Source organism: Lineus longissimus, chromosome 15 (assembly GCF_910592395.1).
Source record: "Lineus longissimus chromosome 15, tnLinLong1.2, whole genome shotgun sequence".
Classification (NCBI taxonomy): domain Eukaryota; kingdom Metazoa; phylum Nemertea; class Pilidiophora; order Heteronemertea; family Lineidae; genus Lineus; species Lineus longissimus.
Genome location: NC_088322.1, coordinates 1,836,944 through 1,864,731, shown reverse-complemented (window position 1 = coordinate 1,864,731; position 27,788 = coordinate 1,836,944). Strand labels below are relative to the sequence as shown.

General features: G+C 41.3%; 1 protein-coding gene and 1 pseudogene across 3 annotated transcripts in view; one reads left to right on the top strand and one right to left on the bottom strand.

Moving 5' to 3' along the window:
* Positions 1-855: 855 nt before the first annotated feature.
* Positions 856-10,959, bottom strand: LOC135499747 (ribonucleoside-diphosphate reductase small chain-like; annotated as a pseudogene).
* Positions 10,960-16,055: 5,096 nt separating this feature from the next.
* Positions 16,056-27,788, top strand: part of LOC135499873 (CDK5 regulatory subunit-associated protein 3-like) — a 30,114-nt gene continuing 18,381 nt past the window's right edge. Inside the window, exons 1-6 of one of the 3 annotated variants that reach the window (XM_064790875.1) lie at positions 16,056-16,133; positions 17,127-17,212; positions 17,836-17,930; positions 18,898-18,946; positions 19,627-19,721; positions 19,987-20,124. In XM_064790875.1, the coding sequence (XP_064646945.1) occupies positions 17,197-17,212; positions 17,836-17,930; positions 18,898-18,946; positions 19,627-19,721; positions 19,987-20,124 (393 nt within the window). In that variant the 5' untranslated portion in view covers positions 16,056-16,133; positions 17,127-17,196. Of the gene's footprint in view, positions 16,134-17,088; positions 17,213-17,835; positions 17,931-18,897; positions 18,947-19,626; positions 19,814-19,986; positions 20,125-27,788 lie in introns of those variants that run through there. The other 2 variants (XM_064790876.1, XR_010449361.1) reach the window with 2 other exon arrangements.

The following is a 27,788-nucleotide window of genomic DNA, read 5'->3' as shown; positions in this document are numbered from 1 at the left end:
GACAAAAACTCCAACTGCTGCTGGGGAACTACTGGAACAGACTTGGGGTACAGGTTTTCATTACAAACGAACTGAAGCAGTGCTTCAGGCGAAGCTAGGTCGAAAGCCTTTACAAAATGGTTTAAAGATGCTTCCATCATGGAAGCCCACTGATGGAAAGCAACATCCTTATCCTGGGCACAAGTGTTATGATAGGACAATTGATTTGCCGACATTTCTACTGTCCCACAACTAAAACAGGTTAGCCAAAAGTTAAGGCCAGTCGGGCAGTGCTGCAACCAGACATGACGTTCCAACTTGGACGGTAGAATCTTGTCACAGGCCGGGCAGACAATTAAACGGGCCTTCTTTGCCCTCTTCGCGGGAGGCGGCTGGGTTGTCTCAAGATCATCTTCATAATCTGGCACAAATCCACAAATTCCATCGTCCATCTAGTAACGAAGAGACGAAAACAACCTTGGTTGTTAACCCCAACAGAAGCATGTTGTAAATATATGAATACGAGATCGCCATACCAGTTGTCATACTTTCCTAAATTCCTAATCAGATGATTCAAAGAATTTTCAATTTAGTTGTGGTATGACTGTCTCTAGGCAATGGAGTCGGGATAAATGCAAAAACATTCCTCAACCGAACTACCACTGACTGTCGACCCATACCACCTTCTGAGTGAAAAGATATAAAAAGGGACATCCAAAGTTTTCAATTCCAAACATGACAACTGGCATAACGATCAGAAAGTGTATAAAATATGTGTTATAAGTATTACAGTTCTTAACACAACAATTGGGCGGTCCTGTGCAGCAAACGAGGTGACACATCTCAAAATCTCAAAATTCAAACACCATTTTAAAATTAAAACTCAGTAGTTAAAGAAAACTCCCAGGACTGACCATCCATTACTCCAGCTTTCTGATACTCTCCCACCCTCTTCTCGAAAAGTTTGTCTTCCCTTCCATCGAGATTTGATCCATAAACGGAAATGGATTTTCCTAGCCAAAATGAGTGTGGCAACCCAACTCTGTTAACCATTTGTCGGCCACAAACTCGATGTAGGTTCCCATCAGATCACCATTCATACCTATAAGGGAACAAGGTATGGCTTCCAACAAAAATTCTTTTTCTATCTTGACTGCTTCTGTGATTATCTCTAAAATCCTACTCTTTTCAGGTTTATTAACGAGAAGTTGGAAGAGCAAACAGGCAAACTCGCAGTGCAGGCCTTCATCCCGACTGATCAGCTCATTACTGAAGGTCAATCCCGGCATCAATCCTCTCTTGTTCAACCAAAAGATGGCGGCAAACGACCCACTGAAAAATATCCCCTCCACTGCCATGAACGCAACAACTCTCTCCCCAAAAGTGGCACGCTGATCTTTGATCCACTTCAATGCCCACTCCGCCTTCTTTTTCACACAGGGCATTGTCTCAATGGCATTGAAAAGATGATTCTTTTCCTCTATATCCCTTACATATGTTTCTATCAGGAGAGCATACATATCTGAATGTATGTTTTCCACAGTTATTTGATATCCATAGAAAAATCTAGCCTCAGTCACCTGTACCTCCTTGCTAAACCGTTCCACTAGATTTTCGTTGACAATCCCATCACTCGCTGCAAAGAATGCCAGGATATGTTTGATAAAGCTTTGTTCCTCTGTTTTCAGCCGATTCCAGTCTGCCATATCGTCAGCCAGATCAACTTCCTCCACCGTCCAAAATGAGGCTTCAGCTTTCTTATACATGGCCCAAATTTTAGGGTATTGAATTGGGAAGACCACAAATCTTTTTGGATTTGGTTTCAATAGTGGCTCCAGTTCCATGGTAAGTCCTATCAACAGAAATAAAAACAGGCTCAATCTATGTACATACATATAAGTGGAAACATCCTTGTCGCCAACATTACCATATTCCAATCAAGTTTGTTCAGGTAAAACTACAGCCAGTTTGTCACATCCCAAGGAAATGCGATAACACTTCAACTTGAGACACTCCGAACCGAACCAAGAAAAATAAGTATGTATATATGTACATGATTAGGAACTTCATAACTCTATTAACTTGAAAGAATTCTAAAAATATTATTCTGTCAATTTGTTAAGTTTGACTGGTTTATCGCTACAGTCGGCCCAGCATATTCCAAGGAAATGCGATAACACTTCAACTTGGGACAGTTTGGACCAGTCCCCTCCATCATACAAAGGGACGTTACTGGTTGCAATGATAATCCGCCATCCAGGCAGGGCGTTTCACTTTACGGCCATGCCTTGTGGTCACTTTCTCTTCGAACAATCGTGGGAGCTCACAACCTTCCAAGTGTTGAAGTAATCGATCGGCGCTATCATCTGAAAGGCCACCCTCATCAAAATTAGGAAGTTGTTGGTCGCCTCTGTCGTCCAATGATCCGTCACATTCCTCTAGCACTTCACTCTGTTCCAAAAGTTCCCTCAACTCCTGGTCAGAACCATCCCTCTCACCATCTTGTCTATTTTCAGAGTCTCGCTGTTTGTCTGTGGTCGACGCTTCCTCTGTCGCTCCGGGATCCCCCGCTCCTGGTTCATGTGGTTCTCCCTCACTGCTTGGGTCGAGATGTGAGTTCAATAACTCATGTCTGACTCTCTTTAGCCAGACAGGCAGAGTCCGGTCGTGACACAACTTCAGCTTGTCATGATGAACAAAAGTTTCTCGCTTTGGAAATCTTATTCTGTAGATAGGAGGGCGGGACTCCGTCACCAGGTAAGGGCCTGCCCACGGGGGCTTCAGCTTTCTACCAACACCTAAGGTACTTGCATCGTTCACTCAGTATACCACATCCCCAGGGTGAAAAGTGGACTTAAGCAACTTCACATCATAGTCCCTCTTTTGACGTTTCTGAGAACTCTTAAGTGCCTCCCTGGCAAGGAGATGAACTTCCGTAAGTTTCCTCTGAAGGTCTTTAACCCAAACCTGCGGAGTTACTAAACCTCGTTTGTACGTGCCTAAAATGAGATCTATAGGCAGATGAACCTCCCGTCCTAACATCAAGCGGTTTGGGGTGAATCCAGTCTGTCTATGGACGGTTGCATGCAATGCCATGGTTAAAAGTGGCAGCTCCTCATTCCAGGAAGTCACGTTCCCTTCCACAAAACACCTTATCATTTGGAGGATCACTTGATTATAACGTTCAACTTGTCCATTCCCGGAAGGGTGGTAAGGGGTTGTCCGGGTCTTGGTGATTTCTAAAACTCGACACAACTCCTGGAATAACTGTCCCTCAAACTGAAGCCCTCTGTCAGAGTGTAGATGAAGTGGACATCCGAAAGTGGTTATGAAGCGGATTAACAGTTCTTCTGCCACCACCTGCGCATTCTGTTGAGGTAAGGCGGCACATTCTATCCACTTGGTGAACTGATCAATCATGCTCAGAACATAGACGTTGTTCTTATCACTTGGCGTGAATGGACCAAGGATGTCTATGTGTAGCCGCTCCATTGGGTAACCAGCATGACAGGCCCGGAGATTAGTTTTCTTCTTTCTAGCTTTCTTGTATCTATTGCAGGTGCCACATGATCTTACGTAGTCCATGGTATCCCGGGTGACTTTGTACCAGTAAAAAGACTGACGGATACGCGTGAGTGTTTTCTTCTGTCCCAGATGCCCTGCAACGCGTTTGTCATGTGCCCAAAGAAAGATTTCTTCCATAAGTGACTCAGGCACTACCAACAGGTCTCGAGAGTCTTGGCCAGCTTCCCACTTATAGTATAACACTCCTTCCTTCAGGTGAAGTTGTTTCTTACTGTTCCACATGCATTTGGTGGCTGGAGAATTGAGATAAACTTCGGCTTCTGACGGCTCTTCATTTTCAATCCAAGTAAAAATGGGGCTAAGATTTGGGTCATCCAGTTGCTTTTGACGTATCTCCTGCTGAGTATAAGCTTGTACCCAATTCGGACTCTCTTCACCTTCAACAATCACATGTTCTTCACCAATCTCCTCTTCATTTTCAGATATAACAACCGGCTCCTGGTCCTCTGGAATGGAAACTTCTTCTCCAAGGTTGGTTGTAACACATCGAACAGCAAGGGGTACTACATCATCCACGTCTGCAGCAAAGCGTTCCCACTCTGTATGTGCTCGTGTGCAGTACTCACACCCTCCGCAAGGAAGATCTTCCAGGCTTTCTCCTGCACGGTAGCAATCACACTCTGCCATTTTCAAAGGAATCCGGGAAAGAGCATCAGCGTTAATATGCAACCTGCCAGGACGGTGTACTATGGTCATATCATAGTGTTGTAGCTCCTCAATCCATCTGGCTAATTGACCATGAGGATCCTTGAAACGCATTAACAAGGCCAGGCTGCCATGGTCCGTCCGGAGTATAAATGGTCTCCCTATAAGGTAATGCCGATATTGTCTGGTAAACTTTATGACTGCTAGTAACTCTTTACGGGTAGTGCAATATTTCTTCTGTTCTTTTGTCAAGACATTGCTCGCATACGCTATTGTCCGTTCTACTCCTTCTTGTACCTGGGACAGCTCCCCTCCTACGCAGGAATCTGAGGCATCTGTATCTAGTATGAAGTTGCCGTCTGGCATTGGGTATGCCAGGCATGGCGAAGATGCTAGGGCTTCCTTTATTTTCTCAAAGGCGCGCTGTTCGGTATCAGTCCATTCGAAAGGTTCTTTGTTTCTACCTCCGGCAATGAGTCTGCGCAAGAGGGCGGCATTCTCCTCAAAGCGCGAGACAAAATCACGGTGGTAACAAGCGTACCCGACAAATGAAGCTACTTCTTTTGGACTCTTAGGGGGAGGCCATTCCCTGATGGCATCCAGCTTTGTGGGGCTGATCTGTATACCCTCTGATGATACTAATTTCCCTAGGAAGTCAACGGATGTTTGAAATAGATTGCATTTCTTTGGCTTGAGTTTCAGATTGTTGATTCTCATACGGTGAAACACTTCGCTCAGATTTTCCATATGGTCTTCAAATGATTTTCCTAAGACGATCACATCATCCAAATACGCCAACACTGTCTTCCAGGTTAGTCCTCTCAACACGAGTTCCATGGCTCTCTGGAACGTAGCTGGAGCGTTGCAAAACCCAAAAGGGAGCCGGACATGTTCAAAAATCCCAAATTTCGAAAGAAAACTCGTCTTATGCCTGTCTGACTCTTTCACTTTCAGATTGTAATATCCAGAAGACAGATCAAGGGTGCTGAAGAACAGACTCCCGGCCAATGGCTGGTATTTATAAAAACAAGTATATGCTTATAAGCATGTTCTTTAAGCATGTACTTAATACTTAAAGAATTAAGTAGAAGCATAGCCTTATACTTGATTTCATATTTATAAAACAAGCATTTGTGGATGATGCTTGGCTTGTAATTTTTAAGCTTATGCTTAATTCCTCATACTGCATAACAGGGTGAAATTAGATTTCCCATGTGGTATTTGTGGTGTAAGGCTGGTCGGTTTCGTGATTATGGCAATCATTGCTGCCCTGGGAAGGGGGAAATCCTTTGTTATTGAGGTCACGGATAGTCATGCCTGTCCTTAGTGCATGTAAACCTTCTGGTTTGTACACCAACTGTTAGAATCCTATTAAACGTTACCTCTTCCGGTTGCTGAGGATTCCCATAAGGTGTAAAGAGCCAGGGGTCAATGCCGTATCCACTATCCCCTAGCAGTAATGCATCCGTCCTCATAGTGGACAAACGATGACAAACTACCGAATTTCTCCATATTCTACTGTCGTGTGCAGACCCTGGCCACTCGGCTACAATACTTGTGAACGTTTCCTTTGCATCACAAATTCTCTGAACGTTTAACGTAGCCTTTCCACTCCGGCCTACGTATTCGTCGCCATGTGCATGCCTCCCTTGTGTCTTCAGAACTCGGACGTGGGTACAGTCGACAGCACCTATCGCACAAGGCATCTCATAGGTCGTTTGCCAGTTGTCCATTGCTGACTGCATTTCATGCACCGTGCTTGGGAAATGTATCCACAGTCCTGCATTTTCAACAATCTTGTCGAGTACTGCGTGGAATGTTCTTGACACGGTGGGTTGGAAAATTCCAACATCCTCAGCAACACCCATCTGAAACCCTGGGTCCGATATATATCGAAGGAAAGTCTCCATTTGTGTCTTTACTGTCAGTGCCCCGCCACGAGTTTCTCCACTATCTTCTAAAAAATGATCAGCTTACCATTCAACATTTTGCTCATCAAATCGATAAAATCGTCGATGAAATGCTGGGCAACATGATTTTCTTGGGGTGTACTCCTTTGGATGTCGCCCCGCAAGTGCAAGAAAAGCTGCCATGTCAAACACGTCTTCCTACTTCGAAGTTCAAGCCTGGTCTGAAGCTACCTTAAAAAATCTAAGGATATCCTTATAGCATATGCTTAATACTCGTGTTTATAAATATGGAAAGAAGCAGAAGCTTAGACTTTAAGTTTTGGCAAGATGCCTGAAAAGCAGACACTTATACTTGAAGCATAAGGTTACAGGTACAAGCATTACCTTAGGTTTTATGAATATGCAGCGTACTTAACACTTGAAAATCCAAGAATAAGCATATGCTTGGTTTTTATAAATACCAGCCATTGTGTCTAAACACTGATCAATCGATGGAATAGGAAACGAATCCTTCACGGTACAGGCATTCAGGACCCGGTAGTCTAAGCAGTACCTCACAGAACCATCTTTTTTTCGGACTAAGACTGGAGGTGATGCCCAAGCAGAACTCGAAGGGGTGATGATTCCTTGAGCGAGTAATTTATCTAAGTGTTTTTCCTCCTCCTCTTCAAAGCCAATGGGGGTACGCCTCATCCGCTGCTTCACTGGAGCATGGTTGCCAGTGTCGATGCTATGCTCTATTCCCTCAACACATCCTATATCGAGATCGTGTTTTGAAAACACATCTTGGTACTCGATAAGCAACTCCCCTACTTAGATGGATTGTTCTTCCGTCAAGTTAGTGCAAGATCTACTGAAAAGGTCGACTAAGTGTGAGGGCATTATCCGCTTGATACTCGCTAAATCCAATTTTTCATCGGAGGTCCGGACGCTTCTGATAGTACATTCGTCCTCAGGGTCTTCCTCCACTATCTCTAGAGCCTCTGTGACTATGCCGATCTGAGTTTGAGCTGGGATGGTAATGTAGCGGTCCGTCAGGTTTACAGCATGTAGTGAAATGGTGGATCCATTTTTGGCTAACACTGCAGGAAATTGTAGACCATCGATGGTATTGTCAGGCTGGAAAACCACGCAAGTGTTGTTCCTCACTGGTCTGATGACTCGGGCAGAGAAGAAAGTGGCTGAGTTCGGTTTAATCACAGTATCTCGGCTTGTTTGAACAGTCTTGACAAAATTCCCCTTCGTAGGATGTCTCTTGATCCTGGCGGGTGCTGTTTCCTGGTCCAGCTTCACGGTATAATCTTTAAAATTGATAATTGACTCATGAGCATCCAGAAAATCAATCCCTAATAACATAGTATCGCTGATGGGTGCCACACACACATCAATGGGAAAGTCATGATCAGCAATAGTGATTTCAGTGTCATCAATCAAGTAACCCTTCATACGGCCTCCCTCTCCTGGACCCTTAATGTCAATGCTTCGCCCAAGTGGAGGAGGATTGTCAAGACTGTCATAGAATTCTTGGCTGAGAATGGTAATCATCGCCGCAGTGTCTACAATTGCATTAATGTTCTCTCCAAATATCTTGCAGGGTAACGACAATGATGCTATCTTGCTGCCTTCAACTCGATTGGCACTGACATAGGTGGAATTCCTGTTGGTGGATGAATGGGTACTATCTGTAGAAAGATTTCCAATCTCCGTGGGACTACTCTGGTTGGCTCCGCTGGTACTCCGGTGTGTATCTTCCATTTTTCCCGGAATGTCGTCCTGTGCCGGCGATAAAGGTGATGCCAAAGAATCTCCTAGTTCACTGTCTCGGACTGGCTCTTTAACACCAACGTCTGGGCCGGCTGATGATGGGGTGACATCCTTCAAAGGGTTAAGTTCAGGTTGCGTATCTCTGCGCGATACATCCCTCGAAATTTCTGTCATGGCCGGAGGTAACTCACTCGGTTGTGTATCAGTCTGGTCATCTTCAGAGTCTTCAGGTTCGTCTACTGAAACTCGTCTAATTAACTTGGTAGTCCTATCTGTCAATGGGAAGTATGTGGGTAGTATCAAGGTGTATCGCTTGACATCACTGTCCTGGAAAACACAGAATATGATTCTATCTATACAGTCTCCGTGTTTCTCTAGGAATCGGCGTGCTGTTCGTAGAGCTACCCGAACGGCCTCCTCAGGTGGGTACCCGTATAGCGCTGTGGCTATGCATGGAAACGCTATAGAACCAAGTCCATGCTTTTTAGCTTGTTCTAGAGACTTGTCATAACAGCTTGTCAACTTGTCTTCCCTTTTATCCTGAGGGCCTACTGAAGAGATGACATATCGAGCAGGTAACTGGTATCCTCCACTAATATTTGCTTCGCCACACTGACATCCCCCATGTCCGGCATTCTCTTGGCGAATTCCCGGTCCAGCTGCATCGTGGATAGCGCCATCAACTCCACCCCCTCCAAGTAAGGACTGATTGGCAGCGTTGACTATGACATCCACCTTCAATTGAGTTATGTCCCCTTTCCACAGTGATACTTTGCTGTTTATGTCTGGAATTAAGGGAAATAGACTGGCATCTCCACTTGACACATGGATACGCTGGTCTGCCGCATAATCTGGCCACGTTGGAATGTCCTCTATGGCTATGATGGTTTTACGGTCTCGTCTTCCTTCTGGGGCAACAGCCTGACCGCTTAGCGTCGCCCGGAATCGTTTAACGGACTCTGTGACCTTTTCTCTCGGTTCACTGGCTGGGGGCACTCCTTCGCAAAATGCCCTCTCGTCCGCAATTATAACAATTCAGAGGCACCGGACAGTCCTTGGCGAAATGACCCTCGGCTCCACATTTGTAGCAAGTGGATGGTCTATGAGGTCTCGGGGAGTCTTTGGAGAAATGTCCGTTTTCTCCACAGTTGTAACAATTATTCCCTCTACGCGGAGACGGGGTCCGTTCACGTCTAGGACTAGAAAACGAACGTCCATTTCCAGCCGGTGATGGTGAGCTTCCTCTGTCCATGGATTGACGAAATGGTGGTGGGTTGTTCCTTGATCCTTGGAATCCAGGTGCTTGGTTGTGAAAGTAATCACCCAAGGCCGCTGCCAACAGCTGTGGAATCAAGTCATTCATGGACTGTGGGCTCGTCACCTGAGTGTTTGAAGTACCATCAGATTTGGGGGTAGACGGTCTTGTAGGCTTATCACTACTTCCGGATTTAGGATCCTCTACTCGTGCAGCCCGAACTACCGGAATATTGTCATCCTCTTCACAAAAGGTCACGTGGCGAAGAGAAGGCCGGCCTGTACCATAGAGGGTCATCAGATTAGCCTCTGTCTGTTTGGAGCATTTTAGGGCCTCAAAAAGATCTACAGGTTGCTTCTCCACCACTATCTCAGCTACTTTCTTGTCTCTCATTCCTCGAAAAAACACTTCTACAGCTAGGGTGTCTACCGTCTTTTTCTGGGCATCTGGATAACCTCCCATAGTAGCTTGTAACACACGTTGGCCGAAGTCTTCAAGAGGTTCGTCCTCCTTTTGCTTACACGTCATGGCCTCTCTCCTGGCAATAGAGGGTGCGACTGACTTCTGATAACGTTGCGACAGATGTTTCGTCAGCTGTTTATAGCTATGGGCTTTCATCTGAATAGCGTACAACAGCGCTTGGTCTGCTAAACAGTCGTATAGGCGATCAGCTTTTTCCTCTTTATCCGACTTGTACCGCTTTGCCTGTTTCCGGAATTGAAACAGGAAAGTGCCCCAGTTTTCTTTACCTGTGAACATTGGAAGCTTGTTACGAGGTGGAGACCGCCGTCTCTGTCCCTTTCCCGACCTTTCTGATTCTGAGGCAGAGTTTTCGGTGTCTCTTGAACTCTCGGACTCGGAATCACTCTCTGAGTTGCTATGGCTAACACGCTTCTTTGGCTTCTCCTTTCTTGTCCTAGACCTCCTTCTGGAACTAGAGGATGGTGATTTCTTCTTTGAGGGTCCAGAAATGTACAGGTACGCCGCTCTCTCATTTCCGAACTCAGGACAGTTTCCCTCAAATCGGTGTTCAGGTGGACCGAAGAATGTTCCCTCTATTCTTGTGTCATGGCGGCTTGCAAAGAATCCCTCTGCTCGTGTGTCGGGAAGTATTTCCTGTTTCACTGGAGCGAATCCTGGCTGAGAATCAGCTGACAGCTGGTCCCAATGGTTTGAAATACCCCTGGGTTGGACGTATGGTGGCTGCGAATCGATCGAATAAGAATTTCTGCTGTACCCTCTTCCTCCCCTTCCTCGGGAAGAAGACCGTTGACGACCATGTGGTAACTGATGTGATCTTACATCCCGTTGTTCTATTCGCCGCTGGGAGGTCTCGGTCCAGTTTTGCTGATAGCAGTCTTTTCTGGTGTCCTGCATCTGTGGTGGTCCACGCGAAGACTCCGGATAACATTGCTGGCTATTTTGGCGGACATCCTGTGACTGTTTCAGGTATGGCTCGTTTGCTTCATGCTTTGGTGGCATCGTCCCGTTCTGAGCAGTCTTCTCTAAACTGGAGATCCTATCCAGGTAGCTCTTGGCTGAATCAATAGCTTTTAATGTTTTCTCTCTCTCAACATTCAAAGCTTTCTGCCGATAGTTCTTTTGATTTTCCGACTCTGTCAGAGCGTGTCGCATATTTGCAATTTGTTCTTTCTCCTCATTGAGAGCACCCTCGAGATAAATATTCTGTCCTAACAATTTCTCTCTCTCCATCGTAAATTTCTCAAACTCATTTGTCTGACAATCGATAGAACTTACCAAGGAGTCTCTCTCCTCCTCCAAAAGACCTATTATATTACTCATGGACCCAACCTCTTCCTGGAGAGAATGATTGGTATTTTGTTGTTTCTCGAATTCTTCCTCGTTGGCCTGCAGGCGATACTCCGCTACTTCCAAGTAAGACCTTATCTTTTTGGTTGACGAATCATGTCTCTCATTGAGCTCTCGCATCCCGTTAACGTGATCCGACTGGCGCCTCTCCGTCTCTGTCAAGAACTTCTCCCTCTGCTGGACCTTCGTATATTTCTGGTTTTCTAACTCCTTTTTCTTCTCCTCAATCTTCAGTCCTAGCTGCACACACTGGCTTCTCAATCCGGCACATTCTTTACACGGCCCATTTTCTTCATCACTCTTTCTCATCAAGGTATCCAACTGATTTTTCAGATGAATGCATTCTCCGCAATGTGAGACAGAACCCCCTGGCGGTGGTGCAAGGAGTACGGCATGGTGATGTTCGGTATCAAAGTATAACTCGATTTTACCTTCCAGGTAATATTGGATCCAGGTATTCCGATTTCCACCTATAGATGGCAGCCGTAACTCATCTAGGATGAAAGGCTTACCCTCACGCAGGGAAGAGGCTAGAGAAGCAGGTCCAGGACAGATTGCCGCGAAAATTTATAAATAGTTTGGGAAGCTGGCTTGACATCCTGACAAATCCGGCCATCGATCACTCGATATGTGGCCTCGATATGTTTACTCCCTCAATCAGAAAGATGCGTAAGGAGTAGGCCCTGTTTGCAAGAGGATGCTGCAAGAGAATGTTATAAGTTTCCCGAACTATTTATAAATTTTCGCGGCAATCTGTCCTGGACCTGCTTCTCTAGTCTCTTCCCTCACGCAGTCGATCCTGACAATAGTTAACCACGGTGCCGGCACGGGTTTCACCAATCCCTTTTAGCTGTAGGAGGTCAAGGACTGTAGCCTCTGGAACACTAAGTGGATGTGGCTGACGAACCAATGTGATAGGTTCCTGCATCTCTGACGTAGTCATGTGGGGCTGCGAGTCCTCCGGCTTAGCGGAAATAGGAGACTTCCTTTGATCCGACATTCTGATTTGGACAGATCTCAAGTATCAGAAGAATCAAGGTAATGGTCAAGTCCCGGTATTGAAATTATGTTTTCAGGCCTTGTGGGATGCCTGGTATAGATTGTATCGGTATAGATTATAAGAACCAAGTATAGTATCATCTAAATCTATGCAAGAATCAGGTGTGATACACTCGGTATCTATATAATAATCTGATCAGGTATCTATACGTGTCAGCAGAGAACTGTACAATATAACAAGGTAGGGATTTTGCCTAAGCACGATCAAAATACTGTATATCTCCTACCTCATCACAAAAAAAACTCTCCTCAATTCAAATCCTAATGCCGTAAATCACAGATTAATTTAGGAAAAGACAAGTACCGTAATTGCACGATTTAACACAAAAAAACCACAATGCCAAGCAATATACTAGTTTTTACTATGTCCCAAAGGGGTTAATGTAATTATTGAAAAATAGACCTCAAGGGGTTAACTATATTTCCTATACCAGAAAGTAGCCAATGGTTAATTTAACCAATATAAAATTTAATTTGACCCAACGGTAAACATATATCCAGGGGTTAATATTATATTTCAATTGGCAAACAAGGGTTAATCTATCCGCAGTGAGTGATCTATTTAAATTTTAACCAATGAGACTAAATCACTAACTTTAGGTGAAAAAAAGAATACACGGTTAGCTATAGTAATGGAGACAAGAAAAACTATTTAATTTCAACACAATGTGGTATCTATGAATCTACATTCATTCACCAAATACCAGAATGTCGAATAATTTATATAAATTGATATACCACTATTCCTCTGTTATTTTAGGATGAAAGGAAAAAGAAAACAACAATGTTGAATTTCACTTTTTACTATAACTTCACTCTATTTACTAAAACACTTTTCACCGTTAATCTTTATTTCTGCTGTGCAATATCTAATTTATTTCCTAATTTTAGCAGAAATTTCTATTTCAGTCACAAAATGAGAATAAATAAATGCACTTTAGAACACTTTACACTCCTCTTAATAATACGAGAATTATTATGATATCACCGACTAGGTTTTATATCAAAATATTGTCAACCGATATTTATTTTCAAAATTTATTACCAAATATTGTTAATACCGGTATCACCTATTTTATATCGTCTGCTCAAACCATAATTTTCCGCACAAACACCAGCAAAATTGACACCATGAAAATATGCACAAGGACACACCCTAAATGTCACTATACAAATGTATTCAGTTCACTTTTTCCAAATAACCACAAAATGATTCAACACTAAAGAGTTAATGAAATGCAGGTCGTTTTGAATTTCGCGCCACCATTTGACTACAATCTACGCACACACTAAACTTGCCTAAATCCAATATTTGACTTCAACACATAAAAAGAATATCATGCAACCCAAAAACACAAGTAAGACGGGGCAACGTCCTTCCAGTCAATACTTATGGTTACAGAAGTCAAATATAATTAAACTTAATTAATTGGGACGCAAGCCGAATCGAATGTGCGAAATTAAAGTTCAACAAGATGGCTGTCGCTATTCATCAACAACTGGACCTGGCAGAAATCCACCATGACTGTGTCAAAATGCACAAATTATGAAAAAAGTAGTGTCCAGGAGACAATTAAACAACTAGTGTATTAATTGCACTCCACAATACAAATACGATTTTAACATTCAGGGCTCTCTCCTGGTTTTCATACCCATGTGTGTGTGTATGCAATGCAGTATAGGCCTAAGTACTATACATACACGTTGTGCTTTGCATGTACAAAATAATCCACAGTGTTTGTAATGCACTGCAGTGCAATGTGTTGTACGCTGCAGTAAAAATATGGCGGTAAAAATGGCTAGCAACGGGTTCTTTTAACTGACACCAGTGTTGTAATTTCGGGCGTATATGAATACTAGCCACTTGGCGCGGCGCTACTTAGCAGGTAATCCGACAGCTGGCGCTGCGTCAGGTGATGATGCCGATGGCGGAAGTTAGGTTGTTTACAGCGATGTAGCTGGTCTCTTCAGGCAATTCGGTTATTTCTCTGGACAGGTATATTTTAGGTCTTTCTCTCTTCGTGTCTCGTGGCATAACAAAACCCCTAGTCTCAGGCCCTCCCCAACCCCTGACACCCTGAACAATAGCCCATGTTCAAGGGTGACGAAACGGCCCCTACTCATTCAGACAATACCTACATTACATAACTTCATCCTAAATGCCATGTCAAACTATGTACACTACACCTTGTACCAGACATGTATTACATACAAAGTGAATGGCTTATAATCTCCATATAATCCCATAATAGCAGAAATATACGTTCCCTCACCTAACTACATGCATTTGGCTGTGGATCATCCCAGAATGAGTATAATAAAATCAACCCAAGGAAACACTGCATATTGCACTGAATATGCATATATATTTTAGTTAATACTTCCCCCCCCCCTGAAACCCAGATCCACAACAGTAGCTCTGTGCTCAGCAGCTAACGCTTACTTCTGTCTCGTGTGTGTGAGATTAGACGCCAGTGACATTACTTTCAACAACAGCAACAACAACATCATGACATCAATAAAGTGTCCCCGTCGTAATTCTGCAGATTTCTGGTCCTGGGATTCTGGTATGCATAGGCGTAGACTGTGTATATTATATGATGACAGAAATATATTCGAAATGTCACTGATCAGTCAATTGGTGAATTATCATTAATTGCCACAGTCATTCTACTTCTACTTCTAGTAAATTAAGATCAGTTACCAGTTGTTTGAAAGAAATGTCCATGACCCAGATCAGTGATGAAGATTAGCCGATAACCGAATGAATGTTTACTTGACAAGAAGAGTAAAATACGTCATTTCTTTTTCGTAATTCTTCCAAAAATGACGAGCACATAATTCAAACCTAAAATTATTCCATTCCAGCTACAGCATGGGAAGAAGCATGGACAATGTTCCAATAGATATTCATTACAATAAGTCACTTGATAAGTCTAGTAATTATAGTTAGTGGGTAAGTCCAGTCATTATAGTTAGTGGGTAAGTCCAGTCATTTATAGTTACTTGTTAAGTCCCTTCATATAGTTACTTGGTAAGTCAAGTCATTATAGTTACTTCGTAAGTCTAGTAATTATAGGTACTGGGTAAGTCCAGTCATTATTGTTACTTGTTGAGTCTAGTAATTATAGTTACCTGGAAAGTCCAGTCATTATAGTTACTTGATAAGTCTTGTCATTATAGTTACTTGATGAGTCTAGTAATTATAGTTACTGGATGAGTCCAGTCATTACAGTTACTTGGTGCGTCTAGTAATCATAGTTACTTGGTATAATTGTAAGTCTAGTCATGATAGTTACTTGGTGAGTCTAGTAATTAAAGTTCCTGGGTAAGTCCAGTCATATTCATGCCACCGACAAAAATCAGGGGTATTCTGTCGTGGCTCATGCATCAGGTTCATCTGCATCAGTGTCAGTGTCGGGGTCCATTAACTTTCCACTTTCCATCAGTCATTTATTGTTACTTGATATGTCACACCATTCTCACATGCATAACATTCCCTCATAGGATCATTGATTGGCACATGGATGGATCTATGATGATTAATAACAAACTGTGTTTTACACTCGGATCTCATCATAGATTCTATGATGGTCCATGGTAGATCCCATCATCGATCCAATGACGGTGGGTCGCATGTCGACATCATACATGTCATATGTCAGTGGCAGTAGTCTTGCGAGGAGGGATTAAGATTAAGCAACCTTGACCATTCTGTTTCAGATTGGTTAATCAATCGTCATCACTGCCACCAGCTATGGCAGGTGAGAACACTCGTCATCACTGCCACCAGCTATGGCAGGTGAGAACACTCGTCATCACTGCCACCAGCTATGGCAGGTGAGAACACTCGTCATCACTGCCACCAGCTATGGCAGGTGAGAACACTCGTCATCGCTGCCACCAGCTATGGCAGGTGAGAACACTCGTCATCGCTGCCACCAGCTATGGCAGGTGAAAACACTCGTCATCGCTGCCACCAGCTATGGCAGGTGAGAACACTCGTCATCGCTGCCACCAGCTATGGCAGGTGAGAACACTCGTCATCACTGCCACCAGCTATGGCAGGTGAGAACACTCGTCATCACTGCCACCAGCTATGGCAGGTGAGAACACTCGTCATCGCTAAAGGAGGATACCGCGGTGACGTCACATCACGTGATCCCGACCCATATTAGTGATCGCTATGGCCAATCAGATTCAGTCCACTGACAGCACCAGCACTGAGCACATCTCCACGTCTCACTGTCTGGTGCGCTCCTGCATACAAAAACACCAATAGACATGAAATATTGCAATACCTGGTATGGATTCTTCCTGTGTAAAATAAAATTTGCAGAGCAGATTAACTTCCACGAATAAAAAAGACGTTTGGCGTGGCCAAAGTGCGGAAATAATGTCTCCGCTAAAATACACTACGAAATACACTAGGCAATGCACTACGCAATATACAGTAGAGATGCAGTTGAGTTTGTTATTGTTTTGACTTAGAAGCCCGCCCATATCATAATATATTCATGTATTCATGAAGTATGAACTCATTTCTGTCCCAAATCATCACCGAAACCGCGATATCCGCGGGAAGATTTCGTTCTATTGTCCGAAAATGCATGATCTTACAGGGGCGCTAACTCGACAAATAGAGGGGATCTATGGGGATCTATGCGAGTTTTAGGTCCTACAGGTCTCGAACTTGTAAAATCTGTAAACATGCCTCCAAATCCCATTATGATAATGAAGAGATTGCCCATATCTGGGAGACTGTTTTGAAACCATCGCTAATTTTGGAAGATCGGTGCCCGGCTATTTGGTTAAAAAAACCCTATTTTTCCCCATCAAAACAGCACTTTTCATTATTCAAATGATAGCTTATTGTCTGAAGACGTATTTCATAGCAGAAAAGTACTAATAACTCTGATTTGATGCGAAATATCTAACTTTTTTGATGACTTGATTTTCCCTTGGCCGTGGATCGAGTTTGTTTACAATATGCAGCGCCATCTTGGAAAAGCCGTGACGTCACCGCGGTATCCTCCTTGGTCATCGCTGCCAGCATGGCAGGTGAGAACACTCGTCATCACTGCCACCAGCTATGGCAGGTGAGAAACACTCGTCATCCAGGTCAATAACACCATCCAAGACTTGCCTCCGGTGGAGGAGATAACAACCATGCTGCAGGGAACGTGTAAGTCTTCAACTGCATCAGATTCCTTCGTTATGTTGACATCTCCTTCCAAATGCTCTTAAAGAAGCTGCACTGCTCTTCATTACTGTAACCATGATGGGAATTTAAAAACCCGAGAAACTTCCGAGTGGATATCAGGCCTCATATAGCTAAAATGGGTCCACTTTTGTCTTGGCTGGTCATTCCCTACCAAAAAACACACGCTGCTGGTCCACCGGGTGATGTCACAAGATTATATATGTCATCATAATCACCTCTGTTGCGATGAGGTGTGTCATTTTTGCAGGTGCCCAGCCATTGGCAGATGTTTTTCTTAAACTTTATATGGTATGACGTTATTTTCGTCAACATGGCCGACGTTTGGTTTTGGTGCTGAGACATTTGTCCCTTGAACAGCCGATTTAAACACCTGATGTGTTGCAGGTCTCTCACAGGTAAAATGTATTTCAAACGGTTTTAAATGCTATTTAATACTGACACTGATTCTTGCAAACAGGCAATTTTTGTTGCTGCAATTGGCAACATATTCATGACAACAGGACAATCATACCTGGTCCAAAACATCTGTAGGATTAGGAAATTTTAGCGAATTTAACATAAAATTCATTTTATCTTTCATTCAGACATCAACAACATTCATTGTCTGAGAATCGTTGATCTGCTCAAGGAGACAGAAGCGGGAAGTAAAAACATGTTTGGGAGATCGCAGCGCATGAAGGTGGGTATAGTTGGTGATGTTCAACAAGTGGTATGATAAAGTGCCCTGCAGAAAAGTGATTTCGTCATTGCGACCGGTGATCATGAATGCATGCGACAAAAAACATATTTGCCGTGGTCATCGCAACCTGCGACAAGAATTGGTGATCGCTGGGACCTGCGACAACATCAAACCCAGGAATTACTGGTTGTACCTGCAGAGTGCAATCTGTTTATATTGTTTATTGTAGCGATAACTGTTGCAGGTCACAGTGTTAAAAATCACCTGTTTGCACCATGGTTTGGCCAACATTTAGCATCTTCAGTTCCTTGGAGAAAAAGTGATTGACCCTGGAACAGTCCTGGCAAACGCTCACCTCTAGCTACAGAAGAGTTTTGGTGGCGGCAGTTGCTCCGGCCTTCCATCCTCCATCAATCGTCTCAGCATCTTTTGGCTGGGCTCTCCCAGTTCCATCTTGGTTGCGAAGTGTCTTGTCAATACCTCTCTTACAGATGGGTGTCCTGATAACAGATGTCAAGTTCTATATCCAATAGGACCTCTCTATTGAGACACCTTTGGCCCTGAGAGTTGCTAACCTTTCAAAGTGAGGAGTACTGTCACCGAAGTCCAAATGATAATGATCAATTTGGATTGAAATCAGCATCTTAAGATAGAGGTGTCTATTGAATGGTGATCTGTTATGTGTCTAGTACAATAAATCCAGAAATATTTGCTGCTATTTTGTTTGCGCTTTTGTGAAATGAGAACTTTTTCATACTTTTTATTCACCATTTTGAGAACCTAGTAACAGTACTACCTTCACAATCAGATTTTCTTGTTCATGGCGGTGTAGTTTCTAGATTATCTTTAAACATGAAAAAATGGCTCAAAAAAGGCTTACAACTATTTATGGGTTTGCAGTGTGCATGTCTGGGAAATAATGTTCAAAGTAATTTCCACGGTAGAGTTTGTGTCTTTGTTGTTTAAGGATTGGTGTGAGATTCTCAAACTACATGAAAAGGATGGCGTTTATTTAGGTTAGTCGATTGTGAATAAAGTTGACGATTGGGTAGGGAATTTATACCACTCAAATTCACCCTTCCAGTCTAACTTTGCATAAGGATTGACCATAGGGCACCACCATTTTGGCCAGAACTTGAAGTCCTAAAGCAATCAGAACACTTTCAACACGCAGTGAATGCCAGTTTCAAGGGATGGAAGTCTGTTCATTGTTTTCGACAGAACAGACTCACACCCTTCAAATTGGTATTCACTTCATTTTGAAGGCGTTCTAATTATTTTAGGATTTCAAGTTCTAGCCAAAATAGTGGCGCCTATGGTCGTTCCTTAACATGTGCCACCGCGGTTAGGTGCCAATTGGATTTATTATCCAAGCGACTCTGTCTTCACCCAGAGGTTGAGTCCACGCAGGCTACTCATGTTTTTTCACTTGGTGTCATCTTTTGCCTGCCCTGGCAGTGATATCAGATACAAGGAACATCGGTTTTACATCTCATTCAAAAGACTGTGATGAGCCAGGAATTATAGTTTCTTGAAAGCCTTGTGGTTCATCGAGAAATACAGTCCCGGGTTGTTCTCATCAGGATCGAAGGAAGGCTTGATGCAGGGTAGCCAGCGCTGATGACCTTCAGGCTATGACACTCCTTGACTATACAAGGAAGAGGGCTTTATGTAAACTCTGAAAATGTTTTTTCAGCTGAAGTCGCGCAAATCTTGATGAGGAATGTTAATTATGAGGTAACTGCACTGAAGAAACAGATCGTGAAATGTAAACAGATTCAGAAGGATATGGTGAGGAAGGAGTCTGAGTACAGGAGCGGGGAGGCTGAGTATCTGGAGAAATATAATGCAGCGTGTCGATAGATGGAGATCAGGGTATCAGGGTAAGATACATTGAGCATTGCCATCCGAGTGGTTAATCTCGGTGACAAATTTTCTGCAAATTTTCATTGGGTAAGAGTTTTGCTTTCAGGGACAATCGCAAGCAATAGTGTCAAACCAAGAAATATAGCCTCAGAAGTGAAAGTAGGGCTGATTTGTGTCTCTCATTTTTCAGGGCAATAAGATAAAATCAGAGCTGTTATCGTTAGTGAAACATCTTCCTGCCGAGTTTGATAGAATAACAACAGCTACCAGGGACCTCAAAGAACCAGTCAACTTGTATGAAATGTTCATCGAGTTCACATTAAAAAAGGTGAGTACTGGTTTGACTGACATAAAGCCTGTTATTGTCGGATACTGATATTGCATATGACGTATTATTGGCTGCCAAATCCCCCTATTAGAAGAGCTAAGTCTCCTTATCTAATATAATGACCATTTCCTGATCATTGTAAGCTAAATCTTGGAGATACTTACCTTGGAACATTCCAGCCTCTTCTGATCTTTGCTGCTCGATGTTGCTGTTCTTAAATTTTGCTGATCGGATATGATAACATACTACAAGACTAGTTACCTGCATCACTTGTGACCCATGAAACCATGAGAGGCTGACAAGATGAATCTGTGGTGTCGACATTAAGTCTCTCAGCTGCAAATACCTTGGTAAGGTGCAGAGACTTCAACTCGCTGAAGATGGGAAGGTTGTTAACCGTGTATGCTAACCGCAGCTTCGCTAGATGTCACAATGAAAAACCAACACATACTTGGCTGTCCCTCCAAGGGACAGGGGACTGTGGCTATATTTGGGTCCACTCAGACAGTTGTGGGTCTGTTAGTACAAGTTTCCAACTTATGATGGCATTACCATGTTATGGTCAGGTCCTTGCCTGTGACAAGAATCTGTCAGCTCTGTGACGTGTGTTGTGCGATAGAAGTTTGGTGAGCTTCCCCAGTGTTGTCATGGTAACAGAGCATCATCCATGACATCATCACTGACAGCGTCCAATCCAGGGGCGTATCCAGGTGACAGAAAAAAGTAGGCATGCGCTGCATTTCTCCTCCAAATTTCCGGTTTGTTCCTAAATTTCATAATCTATTTCAAAGATTATGGTTAATTGGGGAGGGGGTGCATGTGTCCGTGCGCCCCCTTTTGGTCTGTGCCTGCAATCGGCCAGTCAGCAATCGGCCAGTCAGCAATCGGCTTTCTGATAATGCCTCATTGGTGAGAGGAATTCACTCTGTTGACCTCATGTGGCCCATCAAACCAAAATGGGTAGCATATTGCTTGAGGGGCCATTGGAGTTATCCACGTGTTCGTATAGCTTAGCGAATCAGCTATGTACATTTTGATAAGAAATCCATCTGTGGAACTTTCCTGATGCTTGAGAGATTCATAAATATGTTCAGAGGAAACAACAAGCTTTTATGGACTTTGTTTGGAGAAATCAAAGTTTTCTGACAAAACATGAGACATTTTCCTTTGGGTGAACTTCATGAAACTTTCTTTGAAATGTATTTTGGATTCTATGTTTGCCATATTGACTGGTGGAAGGCAGGTTTGCTGTTCATGAGACATATGAGGTCATAATCTAAAGGGTGGATCAACGTCTACATAATTTCATATCATCAGTGCTTCTGGCGGGTGTGGTGGGGTCACAAATAAAGAACAAAAACACTCACATTAAACTTACATTTTGGATATAAAGGCATTCTACCCAAGACAAGGTTAATCTGAGCTTGTATCAACTCATTATTTCAAGATTACCTTTTTACAGACACCCTGTACACTGGGGATGTCAATCAATGCTATAAACCAGGAATGTTTGCATAATTAATCAGGTAACTCACAATCAGGTGTACAGCACCTGACATATTTAACCCTTTTGCTACTAACTGCCTGATTTCACCTGCTGTATTTATGTCAGAATATTCCTGTAGAAATCAAGCTTTATATTTCATACAGCGCTGTATTGAAAATCCGTCTGTGTATGATTGACAGTTGAAGGCAAAAGTAAGTAGTAAAGAGCCTGAACGGCAACTTAGACCCCCCTGCAGAAATCTGCTTCCATATTTTGTCGCATTCAAAGCAGTTATACTAATAGTAGCGACACAAAACACTGCTTCAACCAAAAGGAGGCTGTTTATATTTTATATTGAAAACATTACTAAGTTGTAACCGAGGTGTTTTAGAATAAGCCTGTCCAATACAGCTAACATACACACTGTTATCAGTCCAGGATGAGGTGAATTCTGAAACATTTCTTTTAAATTCCAATATGCCAACATACAGATTGTTACCAGTCCAGGATGAGGTGAATTCTGAAACATTTCTTTTAAATTCCAATATGCCAACATACAGATTGTTATCAGTCCAGGATGAGGTGAATTCTGAAACATTACTTTTAAATTCCAATATGCCAACATACAGATTGTTATCAGTCCAGGATGAGGTTGAATTCTGAAACATTTCTTTTAAATTCCAATATGCTAACATACAGATTGTTACCAGTCCAGGATGAGGTGAATTCTGAAACATTTCTTATAAATTCCAATATGCTAACATACAGACTGTTACCAGTCCAGGATGAGGTGAATTCTGAAACATTTCTTTTAAATTCCAATATGCTAACATACAGACTGTTACCAGTCCAGGATGAGGTGAATTCTGAAACATTTCTTTTAAATTCCAATATGCCAACATACAGATTGTTATCAGTCCAGGATGAGGTGAATTCTGAAACATTACTTTTAAATTCCAATATGCCAACATACAGATTGTTATCAGTCCAGGATGAGGTTGAATTCTGAAACATTTCTTTTAAATTCCAATATGCTAACATACAGACTGTTACCAGTCCAGGATGAGGTGAATTCTGAAACATTTCTTTTGAATTCCAATATACTAACATACAGATTGTTACCAGTCCAGGATGAGGTGAATTCTGAAACATTTCTTTTAAATTCCAATATGTTAACATACAGACTGTTACCAGTCCAGGATGAGGTGAATTCTGAAACATTTCTTTTAAATTCCAATATGCCAACATACAGATTGTTATCAGTCCAGGATGAGGTGAATTCTGAAACATTTCTTTTAAATTCCAATATGCCAACATACAGATTGTTATCAGTCCAGGATGAGGTGAATTCTGAAACATTTCTTTTAAATTCCAATATGCTGACATACAGACTGTTACCAGTCAAGGATGAGGTGAATTCTGAAACATTTTTTTTAAATTCCAATATGCTAACATACAGATTGTTATCAGTCCAGGATGAGGTGAATTCTGAAACATTTCTTTTAAATTCCAATATGCCAACATACAGACTGTTACCAGTCCAGGATGAGGTGAATTCTGAAACATTTCTTTTAAATTACAATATGCTAACATGCAGACTGTTACCAGTGCAGGATGAGGTGAATTCGGAAACATTTCTTTTAAATTCCAATATGCTAACATACAGATTGTTACCAGTCCAGGATGAGGTGAATTCTGAAACATTTCTTATAAATTCCAATATGCTAACATACAGACTGTTACCAGTCCAGGATGAGGTGAATTCTGAAACATTTCTTATAAATTCCAATATGCTAACATACAGACTGTTACCAGTCCAGGATGAGGTGAATTCTGAAACATTTCTTTTAAATTCCAATACGCCAACATACAGACTGTTTCCAGTCCAGGATGAGGTGAATACTGAAACATTTCTTTTAAATTCCAATATGTCAACATACAGACTGTTACCAGTCCAGGATGAGGTGAATTCTGAAACATTTCTTTTAAATTCCAATATGTCAACATACAGACTGTTACCAGTCCAGGATAAGGTTGAATTCTGAAACATTTCTTTTAAATTCCAATATGCCAACATACAGACTGTTACCAGTCCAGGATGAGGTTGAATTCTGAAACATTTCTTTTAAATTCCAATATGCTAACATACAGACTGTTACCAGTCCAGGATGAGGTGAATTCTGAAACATTTCTTTTGAATTCCAATATACTAACATACATATTGTTACCAGTCCAGGATGAGGTGAATTCTGAAACATTTCTTTTAAATTCCAATATGTCAACATACAGACTGTTACCAGTCCAGGATAAGGTTGAATTCTGAAACATTTCTTTTAAATCCCAATATGCTAACATACAGACTGTTACCAGTCTAGGAGGAGGTGAATTCTGAAACATTTCTTTTAAATTCCAATATGCCAACATACAGATTGTTATCAGTCCAGGATGAGGTGAATTCTGAAACATTTCTTTTAAATTCCAATATGCCAACATACAGATTGTTATCAGTCCAGAATGAGGTGAATTCTGAAACATTTCTTTTAAATTCCAATATGCTAACATACAGACTGTTACCAGTCCAGGATGAGGTGAATTCTGAAACATTTCTTTTAAATTCCAATATGCTAACATTCATTTTGTTGTCAGTCCAGGATGAGGTGAATTCTGAAACATTTCTTTTAAATTCCAATATGCCAACATACAGACTGTTACCAGTCCAGGATGAGGTGAATTCTGAAACATTTCTTTTGAATTCCAATATACTAACATACAGATTGTTACCAGTCCAGGATGAGGTGAATTCTGAAACATTTCTTTTAAATTCCAATATGTTAACATACAGACTGTTACCAGTCCAGGATGAGGTGAATTCTGAAACATTTCTTTTAAATTCCAATATGCCAACATACAGACTGTTATCAGTCCAGGATGAGGTGAATTCTGAAACATTTCTTTTAAATTCCAATATACCAACATACAGACTGTTACCAGTCCAGGATGAGGTTGAATTCTGAAACATTTCTTTTAAATTCCAATATGTCAACATACAGACTGTTACCAGTCCAGGATGAGGTTGAATTCTGAAACATTTCTTTTAAATTCCAATATGCTAACATACAGACTGTTATCAGTCCAGAATGAGGTGAATTCTGAAACATTTCTTTTAAATTCATATATATCAACATACAGACTGTTACCAGTCCAGGATGAGGTTGAATTCTGAAACATTTCTTTTAAATTCCAATATGCCAACATACAGACTGTTACCAGTCCAGGATGAGGTGAATTCTGAAACATTTCTTTTAAATTCCAATATACCAACATAAAGACTGTTACCAGTCCAGGATGAGGTTGAATTCTGAAACATTTCTTTTAAATTCCAATATGCCAACACACAGATTGTTATCAGTCCAGGATGAGGTGAATTCTGAAACATTTCTTTTAAATTCCAATATGCCAACATACAGATTGTTACCAGTCCAGGGAGAGGTGAATTCTGAAACATTTCTTTTATATTCCAATATCCCAACATACAGATTGTTATCAGTCCAGGATGAGGTGAATTCTGAAACATTTCTTTTAAATTCCAATATGCCAACGTACAGACTGTTACCAGTCCAGGATGAGGTTGAATTCTGAAACATTTCTTTTAAATTCCAATATGCTAACATACAGACTGTTACCAGTCCAGGATGAGGTGAATTCTGAAACATTTCTTTTAAATTCCAATATGCTTACATACAGATTGTTACCAGTCCAGGATGACGTGAATTCTGAAACATTTCTTTTAAATTCCAATATGCTAACATACAGATTGTTATCAGTCCAGGATGACGTGAATTCTGAAACATTTCTTATAAATTCCAATATGCTAACATACAGACTGTTACCAGTCCAGGATGAGGTGAATTCTGAAACATTTCTTTTAAATTCCAATATGCTAACATACAGACTGTTACCAGTCTAGGAGGAGGTGAATTCTGAAACATTTCTTTTAAATTCCAATATGCCAACATACAGATTGTTATCAGTCCAGGATGAGGTGAATTCTGAAACATTTCTTTTAAATTCCAATATGCCAACATACAGATTGTTATCAGTCCAGAATGAGGTGAATTCTGAAACATTTCTTTTAAATTCCAATATGCTAACATACAGACTGTTACCAGTCCAGGATGAGGTGAATTCTGAAACATTTCTTTTAAATTCCAATATGCTAACATTCATTTTGTTGTCAGTCCAGGATGAGGTGAATTCTGAAACATTTCTTTTAAATTCCAATATGCCAACATACAGACTGTTACCAGTCCAGGATGAGGTGAATTCTGAAACATTTCTTTTGAATTCCAATATACTAACATACAGATTGTTACCAGTCCAGGATGAGGTGAATTCTGAAACATTTCTTTTAAATTCCAATATGTCAACATACAGACTGTTACCAGTCCAGGATGAGGTGAATTCTGAAACATTTCTTTTAAATTCCAATATGTCAACATACAGACTGTTACCAGTCCAGGATGAGGTTGAATTCTGAAACATTTCTTTTAAATTCCAATATGTCAACATACAGACTGTTACCAGTCCAGGATGAGGTTGAATTCTGAAACATTTCTTTTAAATTCCAATATGCTAACATACAGACTGTTATCAGTCCAGGATGAGGTGAATTCTGAAACATTTCTTTTAAATTCCAATATGCCAACATACAGATTGTTATCAGTCCAGGATGAGGTGAATTCTGAAACATTTCTTTTAAATTCCAATATGTCAACATACAGACTGTTACCAGTCCAGGATAAGGTTGAATTCTGAAACATTTCTTTTAAATTCCAATATGCCAACATACAGACTGTTACCAGTCCAGGATGAGGTTGAATTCTGAAACATTTCTTTTAAATTCCAATATGCCAACACACAGATTGTTATCAGTCCAGGATGAGGTGAATTCTGAAACATTTCTTTTAAATTCCAATATGCCAACATAGAGATTGTTACCAGTCCAGGGTGAGGTGAATTCTGAAACATTTCTTTTATATTCCAATATCCCAACATACAGATTGTTATCAGTCCAGGATGAGGTGAATTCTGAAACATTTCTTTTAAATTCATATATAGATCAACATACAGACTGTTACCAGTCCAGGATGAGGTTGAATTCTGAAACATTTCTTTTAAATTCCAATATGCCAACATACAGACTGTTACCAGTCCAGGATGAGGTGAATTCTGAAACATTTCTTTTAAATTCCAATATACCAACATAAAGACTGTTACCAGTCCAGGATGAGGTTGAATTCTGAAACATTTCTTTTAAATTCCAATATGCCAACACACAGATTGTTATCAGTCCAGGATGAGGTGAATTCTGAAACATTTCTTTTAAATTCCAATATGCCAACATACAGATTGTTACCAGTCCAGGGTGAGGTGAATTCTGAAACATTTCTTTTATATTCCAATATCCCAACATACAGATTGTTATCAGTCCAGGATGATTTGAATTCTGAAACATTTCTTTTAAATTCCAATATGCCAACGTACAGACTGTTACCAGTCCAGGATAAGGTTGAATTCTGAAACATTTCTTTTAAATTCCAATATGCTAACATACAGACTGTTACCAGTCCAGGATGAGGTGAATTCTGAAACATTTCTTTTAAATTCCAATATGCTTACATACAGATTGTTACCAGTCCAGGATGAGGTGAATTCTGAAACATTTCTTTTAAATTCCAATATGCTAACATACAGATTGTTATCAGTCCAGGATGAGGTGAATTCTGAAACATTTCTTATAAATTCCAATATGCTAACATACAGACTGTTACCAGTCCAGGATGAGGTGAATTCTGAAACATTTCTTTTAAATTCCAATATGCTAACATACAGACTGTTACCAGTCCAGGAGGAGGTGAATTCTGAAACATTTCTTTTAAATTCCAATATGCCAACATACAGATTGTTATCAGTCCAGGATGAGGTGAATTCTGAAACATTTCTTTTAAATTCCAATATGCCAACATACAGATTGTTATCAGTCCAAAATGAGGTGAATTCTGAAACATTTCTTTTAAATTCCAATATGCTAACATACAGACTGTTACCAGTCCAGGATGAGGTGAATTCTGAAACATTTCTTTTAAATTCCAATATGCTAACATTCATTTTGTTGTCA